The sequence below is a fragment of the Juglans microcarpa x Juglans regia genome, chromosome 4S (assembly GCF_004785595.1).
Source record: "Juglans microcarpa x Juglans regia isolate MS1-56 chromosome 4S, Jm3101_v1.0, whole genome shotgun sequence".
In the NCBI taxonomy this organism is placed as follows: domain Eukaryota; kingdom Viridiplantae; phylum Streptophyta; class Magnoliopsida; order Fagales; family Juglandaceae; genus Juglans; species Juglans microcarpa x Juglans regia.
Genome location: NC_054601.1, coordinates 7,442,614 through 7,457,510, shown reverse-complemented (window position 1 = coordinate 7,457,510; position 14,897 = coordinate 7,442,614). Strand labels below are relative to the sequence as shown.

General features: G+C 35.4%; 1 protein-coding gene and 1 long non-coding RNA gene across 3 annotated transcripts; both read right to left on the bottom strand.

The window, feature by feature from the left end:
* Window positions 1-76: 76 nt before the first annotated feature.
* LOC121263232 lies at window positions 77-1,693 on the bottom strand. Of its 2 annotated transcripts, none has more exons than XR_005940201.1 (5): window positions 1,442-1,693; window positions 1,162-1,295; window positions 622-989; window positions 264-399; window positions 77-120 (listed from the first exon to the last, which is right to left on the bottom strand). It is a non-coding gene; the product is annotated as an uncharacterized LOC121263232 (long non-coding RNA). The 2 variants fall into 2 exon arrangements; XR_005940200.1 differs by having other exon boundaries at window positions 264-386.
* A 6,808-nt stretch (window positions 1,694-8,501) lies between these two features.
* On the bottom strand, window positions 8,502-10,743 carry LOC121261986. Its single transcript, XM_041164437.1, has 3 exons — window positions 10,697-10,743; window positions 8,661-8,907; window positions 8,502-8,560 (listed from the first exon to the last, which is right to left on the bottom strand). Exons 1-3 carry the CDS (start codon window positions 10,739-10,741, stop codon window positions 8,502-8,504), a joined length of 351 nt encoding a protein of 116 aa, XP_041020371.1. The 5' UTR covers window positions 10,742-10,743.
* Window positions 10,744-14,897: the final 4,154 nt, after the last annotated feature.

Genomic DNA, 14,897 nt, shown 5'->3' with positions numbered 1-14,897 from the left:
TCAACAAGACCAGACGCACAATTATAAGTTATATAAAGGAAGGGGCACCATCCTCAAGAGAATAAACTATGGTTATTTATATCTTTGATTGGAATCCGCCTACAGCCTCTGAATCAAAACCTGTCAAAAACCAGAAGCAAGAGTTCGCCTTAATACGCAAGCAATCCTTAATCACGGGAGCAAGCAGAGAGATCTACGAAGGATATCCTGATATTGATATGGGCAACAAATAATTACATGAGGGATGATAGGAGAGTACTAACATGCAAAACCGCATTCAAGTTTGAATTCTTAAGGGGAAGAGAGGCAGACGAGAGCTTGGTCGCCTCAGCATAGTCTGCAAAATCAATAGAGATTTTCCCAATTGTACCTAGTTTTGATGATCCCTGCACACACCCACTGAACGAAAATCACATATTGACCTCCTCTCACAATGCTACACACGATAACAAAATAGAGCACAAATACACAAAAAATTGTATCCAAAGGAGCGAGTTGATGAAAAATAAGGAAAGTTTACCAAGCTCTAAACCTAGGAGATGTGCAGAGAAGAAGCAATAACAACAACGAGAGAGAGAGAGAGAGAGAGAGAGAGAGATGCAACAGAGATGAAGCACATACTTGCAAAAAACAATTGGTGGGCAACATTTGGGGAGATTAAGCAAAAACTCATCTGTAGGGATCTTCAAGATGAAGGGAAAATCGATAGGAAAATTCGGTGGAGAAAATCTAGTGCTCCATAAGAGGCAGTAACAATGTCAACATCAACAACGATGACAACGGCATCATCGGTGGGAGCCGCAGTAGTAGCAATGGGGACAACAGTGGTAGTGAAGAGAAGATGGGTTGGGTTTTGAGGGTTTGGCTAATTATGTCTTGCATTTTGTGAAAACGTGAGAGAAATGCAGCTGCAGACAGTCTCGTTTGGGGACAAGGGCACACCTCACCTCCTCCCATCAGTCGGCCTGACAACACAACACACCACCACACTGTATAATAAAAAAGGGGCGACGATTCGGTTCTCAAAGGACCAAAGAAAGCAAATCATTCAAATTGTGACTCTTGATCTCAAAGAGGAAAAAAAAAATCAAAGCAATCAGTGCAATACACACAATAAGAAACCAACAGCCATCACAAAAATATTGCAGATGAAAAACATACCCGGCATAGTAGTTCTTTGGCAGATAAACATCTTTCACCGGAACATATCACTCAGATGGAATCCTAAGATCTTCTATCATGCACATCGTAGTACAAAATCTCAAAAATTTCATTCTTTAATAGGAGATATTTCACTGATTATATTAACAGTTTAGAAAATACTTAAGAGTGGAGATTTGAAGATAAATAATATTATGATAATCAGACAACACAAACAGGGATAATAATACAAGATTTTCTCTTGAGAAAAAGACTTGAAGAAGCAAGGAAGAGACCATACGTCAATGGGGAGATTGCGGACCAGCAAACTAGAAGGAACAGGGGAGGGACGGTCTCTGTAGGAACTGCCTTCGCGATAGTGATCGCGATGCTCATCTTCGTATTGCTTGCGACAGAGTGGCGGGATTCTGCTCCACCGGCGAGGGCTGTAGCTTCTGGTACGATTCGTGTACCTCGCCATTGCTATAGATTCTCTCACTCTTGCTCACGATTAAAAATCGATTGAGAAACCCTAGGTGGTGCAAGGCAGTCCCATGGTGTTATGTGCTTGAAGGATGGAAGGAATACAATGGAAGGGTGCTGTATGATGGTGAAGTGCTGAAGGATCGACAGTTATGTTAGTTGTAATTCTATGTCGTTTTCTTTTAATGAGTTGGTTAAATATAGTGTCGTTCTCTCACTTGTATTGACAGTGGTAATTAGTTCACAAACGGTATCATTCCTTTTAATGGCTGATGGGGTACGGTATCGTTTTGCATTGTGTTAGCAATTATGTTAGTTACCATACAGTGCCATTTATATTCATTTCAAGAGATTAAACACAGTCGTGTTTAATCTTCTCCATGTATTGTATTTTCATAGTTGCAGTATAAAGAGATAGCCATGAGTTGGGATTGAGGCCAACTCTGGTATTCAAGTGTTAACTCTCTCTCTCTCTCTCTCTCTCTCTCTCTCTCTCTCCCTCCCTCCCTCTCCCTCTCTTACTTTTACTCTCCCTTTCTCTCTCGTTTAATCATCTTTCTGGAGGCCTGACTCCCTCAAAGTAGTCATCACTTTTAGAAAACCATTGACAATATAAGAGTCCATCATAGTTGGTATCAAGAGCCAGAACTAATGGCAAAAGGTACAAGATCGTATGCTCAGATTGTGGATACAGTTAATCAAGTTCGACAGCAGCAGAAAAGATAACAAAAGCAGTTAGAAGATACTATTGCTATTTTATTTCAACAGCAAGAAGCAGTAAGATTGGAAAGGGAAACTCAAGAGAAAAGATTCTCGGATCTTATGCAGCAGCTTTCAAGACTTTCTTGCAACACTTCTGAAGAGAAGGGACAAAATGCAAGGAATAATCAAGACAGTCATCCTGGAGGCAGAGAAGGTGATGATGAAGAAGTGCACACTCATGACATGGGTGACAGATCTGTTGCTAAAAGGATTAAGCTTGACTTTCCAAGATTCTTTGGCAAGAATCCAACATCATGGATATATAGGGCAAATCAGTATTTTTTGTATCATCAAATTCCTCCTGGACAAAGAATTTTCTTGGCTTCATTTCACATGGAGGAAGAAGCCCTTGTCTGGTTTCAAGATGCTAGTGAAGCTGGCACTTTTCATTCTTGGGAAGAATTTACAAAAGTTGTTCAAGTGAGGTTTGGGTCATCAGCTTATGATGATCCAATGGAGGCATTAACACATTTAAAACAATTTAATTCTGTTACTACTTACAAGGCAGAATTTGAGTTACTTTCAAATAGAATTAAAGGGGTTTCTGAAAAAAACAAGCTTAGTTGTTTTTTGAGTGGCCTAAAGGATGAAGTAAGGCTCTTAGTGAGGATGCTTAATCCAACTACTTTAAATGATGCCTTTGGTTTAGCCAAGATACAAGAACAGTATGTGTGGGCAACAAGAAGATCGTGGAAGGGCTCTAGTATGGATCTTGGTGGGAATTCTGCAGGTGGATCAATATTAGGAACACCTAAGGTGTTACCTACTAATAAGCTGCCTTATCAGAAAGTTTCTGAAGCACAGATGTAAGAAAGAAGAAAGAAAGGTCTTTGCTATTTTTGTAAAGATAAGTGGCATCCAGGCCACAAGCATTAAGCCAAAGATCTATGTGTTAGAAGGAATGGATATTTTCGGGGATGAAATTGTTGAAAATCAAGCTAAAGTGGAGATTGTTGAAGAAGACATGCAGCAGGGTGATATTGCTTCTATTTCTATACAAGCAATTGGAGGAACTCCAACCCCTAAAACAATGAGGATTGTGGGGCAAATTAATAAAAAAAATGGTGGTTATTTTGATAGATACTAGTAGTACTCATAACTTTGTGGATACAATAGTGGCTGCTAAGTATGATTTGGCTGTTGATACAGCTCAATCCAATCAGGTTCGTGTGGCAAATGGTGATGTTGTTAACAGTTTGGGTAAAATTCCTGTTGTAACAGTTCAAATGCAAGGTATAAGTTTTGTTGCTGATTTCTTTACTCTTAATTTGGGAGGTTGTGATGTGGTTATGGGAGTGCAATGGCTGCTATCACTTGGTCCCATACTTTGGAATTTTGCTGAGCTGCAAATGCAATTCTCTTATGGCACAAGAACTGTGGTTCTTAAGGGGCTGACATCAACCAATACTGAGTTGGTTGATAACAAGGAGTTAGCTACTATTTCTAAAGTGGGATCAAAAGGATTTTGGCTCCAATTACTGGATGTGGGACCTATTCAGCAGCAGTCCACTATACCTACCCAAATTGAGGAGTTATTGCAGACTTATCAAGTGGTTTTTGAGGAGCCTAAAGGCCTTCCCCCCCATAGATCTCGAGACCATCAAATTATCTTAAAGAATGAATCTATTCCTGTATCCTTGAGACCCTACAGATACCCACACTTTCAGAAGGTAGAAATTGAGAACATAGTAGCTGATTTACTTAAAATTGGAGTTCTTAGACCAAGTCAATCCCCATTCTCATCACCTATGTTACTGGTCAGGAAGGCAGATGGGTCTTGGAGAATGTGCATCGACTATCGAATGCTTAATGAGGCCACCATTAAAGATAAGTATCCAATTCCAATAGTTGATGAACTCTTGGATGAATTATTTGGCTCAACCATTTTTTCAAAGCTTGATCTTAGGTCTGGTTACCACCAGATAAGAATGAAGCCTCAAGACATACACAAAACTACCTTTAGAACACCTGAGGGCCATTATGAGTTCCTTGTTATGCCATTTGGACTCACTAATGCTCCCTCCACTTTTCAAGCTCTCATGAATGATGTTTTTAAACCATTCTTGAGAAAATTTGTAATTGTGTTCTTTGATGATATACTCGTATACAGCAAAGATCTAGCAGCTCATTTGACACATTTAGCTACTGTTTTGGGAGTTTTGAAGCAAAATCAGTTGTATGCTAAAAAGTCTAAGTGTCATTTTGCATGCCAAGAGATTGAGTATTTGGGTCATCTGATTTCCAAGGAGGGTGTGAAGGCTGACCCAAGGAAATTAGAGGCAATGGTTAACTGGCCAGTTCCAAAAACTCTTAAAACTTTGAGAGGTTTTTTGGGTTTAACTGGTTATTACAGAAAGTTTATTCAACACTATGGAAAGATTGCCAGCCCTCTGACTTCTTTGTTAAAAAATGATATTTTTTTGTGGAATGAATAAGCTTCTATGGCCTTTAAGGAGTTAAAGGAAGCAGTTGTAAATCCGCCTGTGTTAGCCTTGCCAGAATTGACTCAAAGGTTTGTCATTGAATGTGATGCATGTGGCGTTGGGGTGGGTGCTGTGCTTATGCAGAATCATAAACCAATTGCCTTCTTAAGTCAAGCCTTAAAGGGAAAGAATTTAACACTCTCTACCTATGAGAAAGAACTATTAGCTTTGGTTCTAGCCATAAAAAAATGGAGACCTTATTTGTTGGGATCTGCTTTTACAATAAGAACTGATCATTTAAGCTTGAAGTATTTGTTGGAGCAAAAAGTAGGTACAACAGCTCAACAAAAATGGATCTCAAAGCTGTTGGGCTATGAGTTTTCCATTGAATACAAAAAAAGGGTAGAGAACAAGGTGGATGATGCCTTGTCTCGAAAAGATTGCCAAGAAGATGTAGTTGCAGTGTGTGTCATTTCATATCTTACACCCATTTTGGTTGGAAGAGCGTAAACAAGCTTATACCTCAGATCCTGTAACTCAACAGCAGCTGTCATTGTTAACAAATGGGGTTACTTCAAACAATTCTTTTACTGTGAAACATGGAGTGTTGTTCAGAAAAGGCAAGATTTATGTTCCTAATTGTCAACAGTTAAAGCTGAAATTACTGCATTTTGTTCATTCCAGTCCCTCTGCTGGCCATTCAGGATTTCATAAATCCTTACAAAAGGCAAGGTATGACTTTTATTGGCCTGGTTTTAAAAAAGATGTGAAGACCTTCATTCGAGAATGTGAGACTTGTCAAAGAAATAAGGTAGAAAACATCCATCCAGCTGGGTTGTTACAGCCCTTATCAGTACCACAGACTATTTGGACTGATTTATCAATGGACTTTGTAGAAGGTTTACCAAGTTCTAAAGGATACTCGGTGGTGATGGTGGTTGTGGATAGATTGTCAAAGTACTCCCACTTTATGGCCCTTAAGCACCCTTTTACAGCAGAGAAAGTGGCTTCCTTATTTTTTGACCATGTTTTCAAATTACATAGTATGCCCCAGAATATTATTTCAAATAGAGGGGCTACTTTCACTAGTTCTTTTTGGAAAGAATTGTTCAGACTAGAAGGTGTCACCCTTTCATATTCGTCTGCATATCACCCTCAAAGTGATGGCCAAACTGAGGCAGTGAATAAATGTCTTGAACATTTCTTGAGATGCTTTGCAGCTGACAAGCCCAGCTCAAGGTTTGATTGGCTGACTTTAGCTGAATGGTGGTATAACACCACGTTTCATACATCTACCAAGTTAACCCCTTATGAAGCAGTCTATGGCAGAACTCCAACCAAATTACAATCTTATATTCTAGGGTTATCTGCTAACCAAGTAGTGGAAGAGTTGCTTAGAACCAGAGAGGAGCTATTGGCTACTTTAAAGCTAAATTTAAAAGCTGCCAAAGAAAGGATGAAGTACCAGGCTGATAAATCAAGAATTGAAAGAGAATTTCATGTGGGAGAGTGGGTGTTTCTCAGATTACAACCTTATAGACAACAATCCTTGGTGGCTAGGAGGAATCTAAAATTATCTCCTAAGTATTATGGGCCATTTCAGATACTGGAAAGAGTTAGGCAAGTAGCATACAAGTTGAATTTGCCTCAGACTTCGAGTTTGCATCCAGTGTTTCATGTTTCTTGTTTGAAAATGAAGTTAGGCCAGTTGATCTCACCTCTGTCCATTTTGCCACCCATTAATTTTCATGGAGAGTTAGCCCTAGAACCCGAGTGTATTCTGCAGAGGAGAACCAGGAAAGTAAATAACAGGCCATTGGTTGAGGTCTTGTTCAATGGAAAGGAGCTGCAATTGAGGAAGCTACATGGGAAGCTTATTGGAAGTTGCGTGAAAAATTCCCTCACCTTGTGGGCAAGGTTCTCTAAAGGGGGAGGGTATGTTATGTGCTTGAAGGATGGAAGGAATACAATGGAAGGGTGCTATATCGATGGTGAAGTGCTAAAGGATCGACAGTTATGTTAGTTGTAATACTATGTCGTTTTCTTTTAATGAGTTGGTTAAATACGGTGTCGTTCTCCCACTTGTATTGACAGTGGTAATTAGTTCACAAACGGTGCCGTTCCTTTTAATGGCTGATGGGGTACGGTAGCGTTTTGCATTGTGTTAGCAGTTATGTTAGTTACCATACGGTGCCGTTTATATTCATTTCAGGAGATTAAACACAGTCGTGTTTAATCTTCTCCATGCATTGTATTTTCATAGTTACAGTATAAAGAGGTAGCCATGAGTTGGGATTGAGGCCAACTTTGGTATTCAAGTGTTATCTCTCTCTCTCTCTCTCTCTCTCTCTCCCTCCCTCTCCCTCTCTTACTTTTATTCTCCCTTTCTCTCTCGTTTAATCATCTTTCTGGAGGCCTGACTCCCTCGAAGTAGTCATCACTATTAGAAAACCATTGACAGTATAAGGGTCTATCACACATGGCTGTCAGTTGGTGGCTGGAAGTGAGGTTTGGACTGTCCTTGGTGGCGTGGGTGGTGGCCGAGACATGGGAGAAACGGAGAAACAGAGAAGGAGAGAGAAGGGCATTGGGAGCTGGATCTCGCTGTGTGGGTGACACCGGCATTGTCTATGGTGGTCCGAGGCGGAACCAGAGGCTGGATTTGCTGTAGACTCTGGTTGGCAGCTCAATGGTGACGCTGCGAGTAGGGGTGTAACACTATAACGGGTCCGGTCTGGTCCAATTTTAGACAAAATGTACGATCGAATCGGTATGTACCGGTTTTGTATTTTCAAAAACCGATTAGGTACCGGTTACCCTCCTAAACCGGTACTTCTGATTTTACCGATTTTCGGTCCGGTCCAATTTTCTAATTTTTTTAAAATATAAATTTCACAGTTTGTTATTAAAAATTTGTTTATAAAAAAAAAAACTGATTTAAAAAATCTGTTTAATAATTTTATTAAAAAAATCGGTTTTAACTTTTACTAAAAAAATCTGCTTTACTAAAAACTACTTCAATAAAAAATATGCTTTACTACAAACAATCTAATTAACTAAAATCTGTTTTAGTAAAAACTGCTTTCCAAAAAACTACTTTACTAAAAAAAATCTACTATAAACTTATAAATATAAATACTACACAAACTGGAAAAAAATCTATAATAAACTGTTTTATCTGCTATGAGTCTATGACTAATGGTCCAATGGATACAACTTATAGAATTTACACATCATACATTAAACATAGCACTGCAAGTCTACAACAAGTCCTTGCATGTTAAAGGAAATAACTTAGTACTTACACATATTTTTTAGAGCAGTCACAAGAAATTCAAGAATGGACATCAACAAGCCTATGAACTTATTGAATAAAATAAGTTCAAAAGTCTAAATTAGAAGTCCAAAGTCTAACAAATTACAAGTTCAAAAAATTACAAGTCCAAACACTTAAAAATTTGAATTACAAGTCTAAAAGTCCAACAAATTACAAGTCCAAATTACAATAACTTAGAACATCCAACAAAAAACTTCAATAGCTATGCACCAAGCCACCAACTCCAATAGTCCATTCAACAATCATTGCAATTGTATGAAAATAAATCAAGTAATTAATTCTAATAAAAAGTTAGTAATTACATTAAATAAAAAAAAATTAAGGAAAGATGTTATACAAGTTGACCTATCTTAAATTTAATTATCTCTAGCCAAAGAAGTAGGTCTTAAAGAACTCCCTAGGTCTTCCATGAGCTCTACACAAAAGGAAAAAAAAACATAATAATTAAAACAAATTACTAATATGATTTACACTTTAGATATAGTTAAAAAAAAAAGGTGAATGATGCTACATACCTGTATCAATTTTCTCAAACTCCTCAACATCATCCATTAAAGTGCGAATGTTAATCGGGACAGAAGAACAGAGCCAATTTTGTGTACAAATAAGGGCTTCTACCATAAGTGGAGATAGGCTACTGCAGAAAAGATCAAGTACTCGACCTGCTGTGCTAAAAGCTGACTCAGAGGCCACTGTAGATATCGGAACTGCAAGAACATCCCGCGCAACTCTTGAAAGCACGCGGTATCTAATAGAGTTGACCTTCCACCAAGTCAACAAGTCGAATTTCACATCATCTTCTTCACATTTTTCACATAAATATCTCTCCAATTCAGATTTAGTCTCCAAAGAATTCTCCGACTCCAAACGCTTCTTAATTTGTGCATGGATTAATGATTTGAAATCACCTTGACCTACCCCAGTAGTTGAACTTGTACTACTAGCCCCTCTCTCGCTTTATTGGCTCATAGTTTGATCTTGTGCCCCAACATTACTTCCATCATTTTCACAATAACTATTATATAAATGAGTTAATGCATTTTGAACCCGATCCACCAACATAAGAACTTTTGAACTATTATTCTCATATATTCCTTTAAAAATATATGTTAGACTACGCATTTTATACCGAGGATCAAGAACCAACCCAACATATAATAAAAGATTCATTTTTTTAATATTTCTCCAATACTTCTCACATTTAAATTTCATACTAAATGTCATTGTCCTCAAATTATGAGGCACTTCCACACATTCCAAATTAATTGCCCCTTGAATTGTTGCTAGCTCAAATACAAAAATGTTGCAAGTGACATAATTGGTCTCCAAGAAACGCAAGGTTGCATCGTAAAAAATTTAAAAATTTTTGCAAACAATCTACTATTATTCCAATCATCCATGGTTGGATGCCCTAACTTGGATGCCCCTCCTTTACCCAATTCACTAACACCATCATCATCCTCACTATCATCCTCCCCAACACTCTTAACATATCCCAGATCTTCATCCATTAGTCATTGAAATGCTTTTTGAAACTTTTCAGCCCTATCCAACATCATATAATTGGAGTTCTAACGGGTTGCTACATCTAAGCATACACCACATTTACAAGTAATGTCATCACTATCACAACATTGCTTAAATGTGTTCCACCTTTGTGGAGATGATTTTATATACCTCACAGCACCTATAATTCTTGCAATTGATTGATCATATTATTTCAACCCATCTCGAACAATCAAGTTCAAGATATGAGCACAACATCTCATATGTAATAACTCATGTTCCAAAATTGTATCTCTTCTATTCATTGTCTTTCTTTTGAGATACGAAACTGCCTCATTATTTGAACTTGTATTATCAAGTGTAATTGTAAATATTTTGGGACACCCTCATTCAAGCAAACACATTTCAATTTGTTTACCTAGTGTCTCACCCTTATGGTTTTCAACCTTACAAAAATTGATAATTTTTTTGTGCATGTTCCAATCTTCATCAATTAAATGAGCAGTGAGACACATGTAGTTAAAATTTTGCACGGATGTCCATATATCTGTGGTTAGACAAATGTGTTGCTCCTTAAGAGCACTTTTCAACTTATCTTTCTCTCTCAAATAAAGTTTATAAATATATTTTGCAACCGTTACACGCGATGAAATCGCATTCCATCTAGGTTGCACAACAAGCATGAATTTCTTAAACCCCTCCCTTCCACATGTTTAAAAGGAAACTCATCAACAACCAACATTTCTGCTAAGGCTTCTCTATACGCCTCAACACTAAAAGCAATAGGTACAAGCCCCCCACTGCTTGATCCAGACTGGAAACCTAATATAGATTGATTTCTATCTACTTTCCTAAGTGGAAACTTCTTACATGTTTTTTCCAAGTGCCCCAACGTTGATTTTGTGCAATTTATATTAGGATAACAAGCATAAGTCATTCCACAAAGGTTATATGAAGCCCTAGGTTTCGACTTATCCTCAATATGAATCTTTGTAAAATAATCTCAAACTACTGATTTTTTCCTACCAATAGATGGTTTACTTACATTAGATTTGGGAGAAAGCGGATTATTAGTCGCCATTGATTCCATCGTCCTTTAACTCCTTTCCATTGTAGATTGGATATTGTCGTGTGTTTCTGTTTCATTTGAAGGATCCATATGTGATTCTGTAGTAACAAAAATAAACATTAATTATTGAGCCTTCACAATTTATTCAAATCCTCAACCCCAATTGATAAACAGTAATTTCAGGCCGCACTACATAGATGTTATTCAAGTAGAAAAATTACAAAACTCTATCAATATAATTTCACAAACCCAATCACAAAATCCAATTTCACAAACCCAATCACAAAACCCAATCAAAGTAAATTTTCAATTTAAAAATTCAAAGACATATAAAATTTAGTTGGATGATTTTCCTGTAATAATACTACATTTTAAAATTTAGTTGGATGATTTTCCTGTAATAATACTACATTCTAATAATACAGCATTAACATGTAAAATGACATGTTTATCATGGACATAATAATACTACATTCTAATCAATTTCACAAACTCAATCACAAAACTCTAATATCACAAACACAATAATAAACATAATTACAAAAAATCCTAAATTTCATATTCAAAAACCTTAATATCACAAAACTGAAAACCCAATCGACAATCATAGATTCACAAAAATCACAATATCACAAAACCCAATCACAAAAACCCTAATATCACAAAACTCAATCACAAAAATCCTAGTATGTAATTTAAAAAAAAAAAAAAAAAACTTACCGTTGAGGGGGTAGATCGACAAAGAGACAGGGGCCGAGAGAGTTGAGAGAAGAGAGATTGAGAGACGACAGACGAAAGAGTTGAGAGACAAGAGAGTGAGACACGGGCGACTTGAGAGTGAGAGACGAGAGAGTTGAGAGACGAGAGAGTTGAGAGACGGGAGAGTTGAGAGTGAGAGACGAGAGAGTTGAGACTGGGAGCGAGAGATGAGAGCGTGAGAGACGAGGGACTAAGTCACTAAATCAAGGCAGAGGCAGAGAGTCACAGACAAGAGAGTGAGCCATTGAGCGCACGACGGCACGAGAGAGTGAGAGGCGAGAGCAGAGCAGTAGCAGTAGCAGTAGTCTCAAGTCTGAGAAATGAGAGACGAGATGCAGAAATAGACGATTTTAAGGTTTAGTTGTAGCTTGTAGGGAAAACGGCGCTAACTAATACTAATATATAACTATACTAATAGACTAATATTAATACTATTAGACTATAGTATATTAAATGCATTACAAATATATATTATATAGTCTAATATATAATATATTTGACTATAGTATATTAAATGTATTACAAATATATATATGTAGAATATATTAGACTAGTCTAATAGTATTAATATTAACCTACTAGTATAGTTATATATTCGTATTAGTTATAGTGATTTCGTATAACTATATTAGTATAACTATAACTATAGTCTATATTAAACTATTAATATTAGTTAAATAGTTATAGACTTATATATTAGTATAGCTATATAATATATTAGACTATATAATAGAATTAATATTAGCCTATTAGTATAGTTATATATTAGTATTAGTTATAAACTATATATTAGTATTAGTTATAAACTTTTAGTGATTTAGTATAGCTATATTAGTATAAGTATAACTATAGTCTATAGTCTATATTAGACTATTAGTATTAGTTAAATAGTTATAGACTTATATATTAGTATAGTTAAATAATATATTAGACTATATAATAGTATTAATATTAGACTATTAGTATAGTTATATATTAGTATTAGTTATAAAATATATATTTAATATTAGTATTAGTAATAAACTTTTAGTAAAAACTTTTAGTATTAATTATAAGTATAACTATAGTCTATAGTCTATATTAGACTATTAGTATTAGTTAAATAGTTATAAACTTATATATTAGTATAGCTAAATAATATATTAAACTATATAATAGTATTAATATTAGACTATTGGTATAGTTATAAGTTATATATTAGTATTAGTTATAAACTATATATTTAATATCAGTATTAGTTATAAACTTATATATTAGTATTAACATTTTATGTAATAATTTATAAATTATAATAAGAAATTATTTCATATATGATATATATAATTATATATATTATATATAAAAATTTTACACAAAAATTTATAATTATACATAATATATAAAACTTATATATACAAATATTATTTTTTATATATTCTTTTTTATCAACCGGTCCGGTCCGAAAATCCTAAAATCGGAATCGGCCGGTTTTCACTATCTAGGAACCGGTCTTGGACCGAACCGGTTCAAAATCGGTAAAACCGGTCCAGTCCAGTCCAATCCGGACCGATTTTTCAGTTTGAATTTACACCCCTAGCTGCAAGAGGGAAGCGTAGGAGAGATTAAGAGAGAGTTGTTGTTGCTTAAATGAGAGCTATTGTCCGGCCTGCTCCGCTGCTGCTAACGACGATAAGGGACACGAGGCAGGGAGAGAGAAAAGAGAGGCGATATGAGTTGAGAGAGAACTCGGGAGGGAGAGGGAGCCGTGAATGTGAGAGAGGATTTGTGTGTGTGTGGTATGAAATTCTTCTTCTGCGCCTCACCTCTAAAATCCGATAGCCAAGAATAACAACCGAGAACTCTTGCCTCCAACACTCCCATCAACCGGTCAAACATCTCCTCACGTTGACAAAAAATACACAAAATCACTGTACAAAAAAAATCTTAGAAAAGAAAAAACCAATCTAGTCCTTAACGAACCGAACAAACCAACCAGTCAAACCACAAGAGATTAAAAATGTAACTGAGACTCGGTGATCCCAAATCAAACTAAAAAAGAAAAAGAAACCAAGGATCACAACATGGGGAGAAAATAGAAAATGTGCCAAAAACATGAGAATAAAATGGGACAAAAAGCAACCCAAAAGTTACAAACTGAGGAACAAAAAGGGAAAACAAATAAAACAGATAATACGACCGTATATAGAGGGACAGGAGTGGAAGAAGGAAGTGTCAAATAAAGATATTGTTCATTCCTGTTCATTTGTCTATAACGATTTTTATAGTATAAGAGATATATATATATATAACTTATTCAGCATTAGAAAAAGAATTAAGAAGAAAAGAGAGGATAATTTAAAGTTGAAAATATTGAAATAACAAAATTGTTAAACGGATTTAGAAAATGTTAACAATTTTTGTAAAAGAAATGTTTTAGCCATAAAGAGATCCGACAAAAATAAACTCAGAAATTGACGTGATTTGATGTGGTACGTTAAATTTTAAAATTATTTTTATTATAAAATAAATATAATATATTATATACAACTATATCAATTTATAAATTTATTTTTATGAGAATTTTTGTGATTGCAACACCTCCCTCAACATCTTATTGATAACAACGATTTTACATATGCTTATTATTCAGCATTCTACAATTTTTAACATTTATAAAGGAATAGTTACCAATAAACAAATATAATCAAAATGTCATACAAGAGCTAGGGCTGCAAATGAAACAAGCCGAGCTGAATTCGAACAAGGGGTCTCAAGCTCGATTAGCATATATATGAGCTTGAACTCGACTCGAGCTCGAGAAAAATTAAAAACTTCTGATCAAACTCGACTTGCCTAACATATATTAAGGTCGAACTCGACTCGAACTCGAATAAAATAAATAAAGAAGCTGATACGAGCTCGAGCTCGAGTTAAATCTTTCGAAATAATGTTATTTCTTTTAATTATTTTTAACTAGAATTTTGAGAATAAATATTAGATTGAACTCTTATTCAATCTAATCCATCGTTGGAGAAATCAATGATACATCACTTGCCACAATGTAGTTACAAATAGATAAATAATTTCAATTTCTAAGGTATAACAATAAATTACAATATCAAATGGTAGATCACTAATTATAGCATCAACTAGGAAAACAAACTAAAAAAAGGGTAGAAGAAAAGTCCTCCAACTCTTATTCACTTCAACCCCATTTTTTATGCACATATGACATAACATTGCTTAAACAACATTTTTATTGTAAATAAATCAATGATTCATCACGTGTCACAATATAGTTACAAATAGATAAATAATTCCAACTTCTAAGATATCACAATAAATTACAATTTTAAATGATAGATCACTAATTATAGCATCAACTAGGAAAACAAACTAAAAAAAATGGTAGAAAAAAAGTTCTCCATCTCTTATTCAC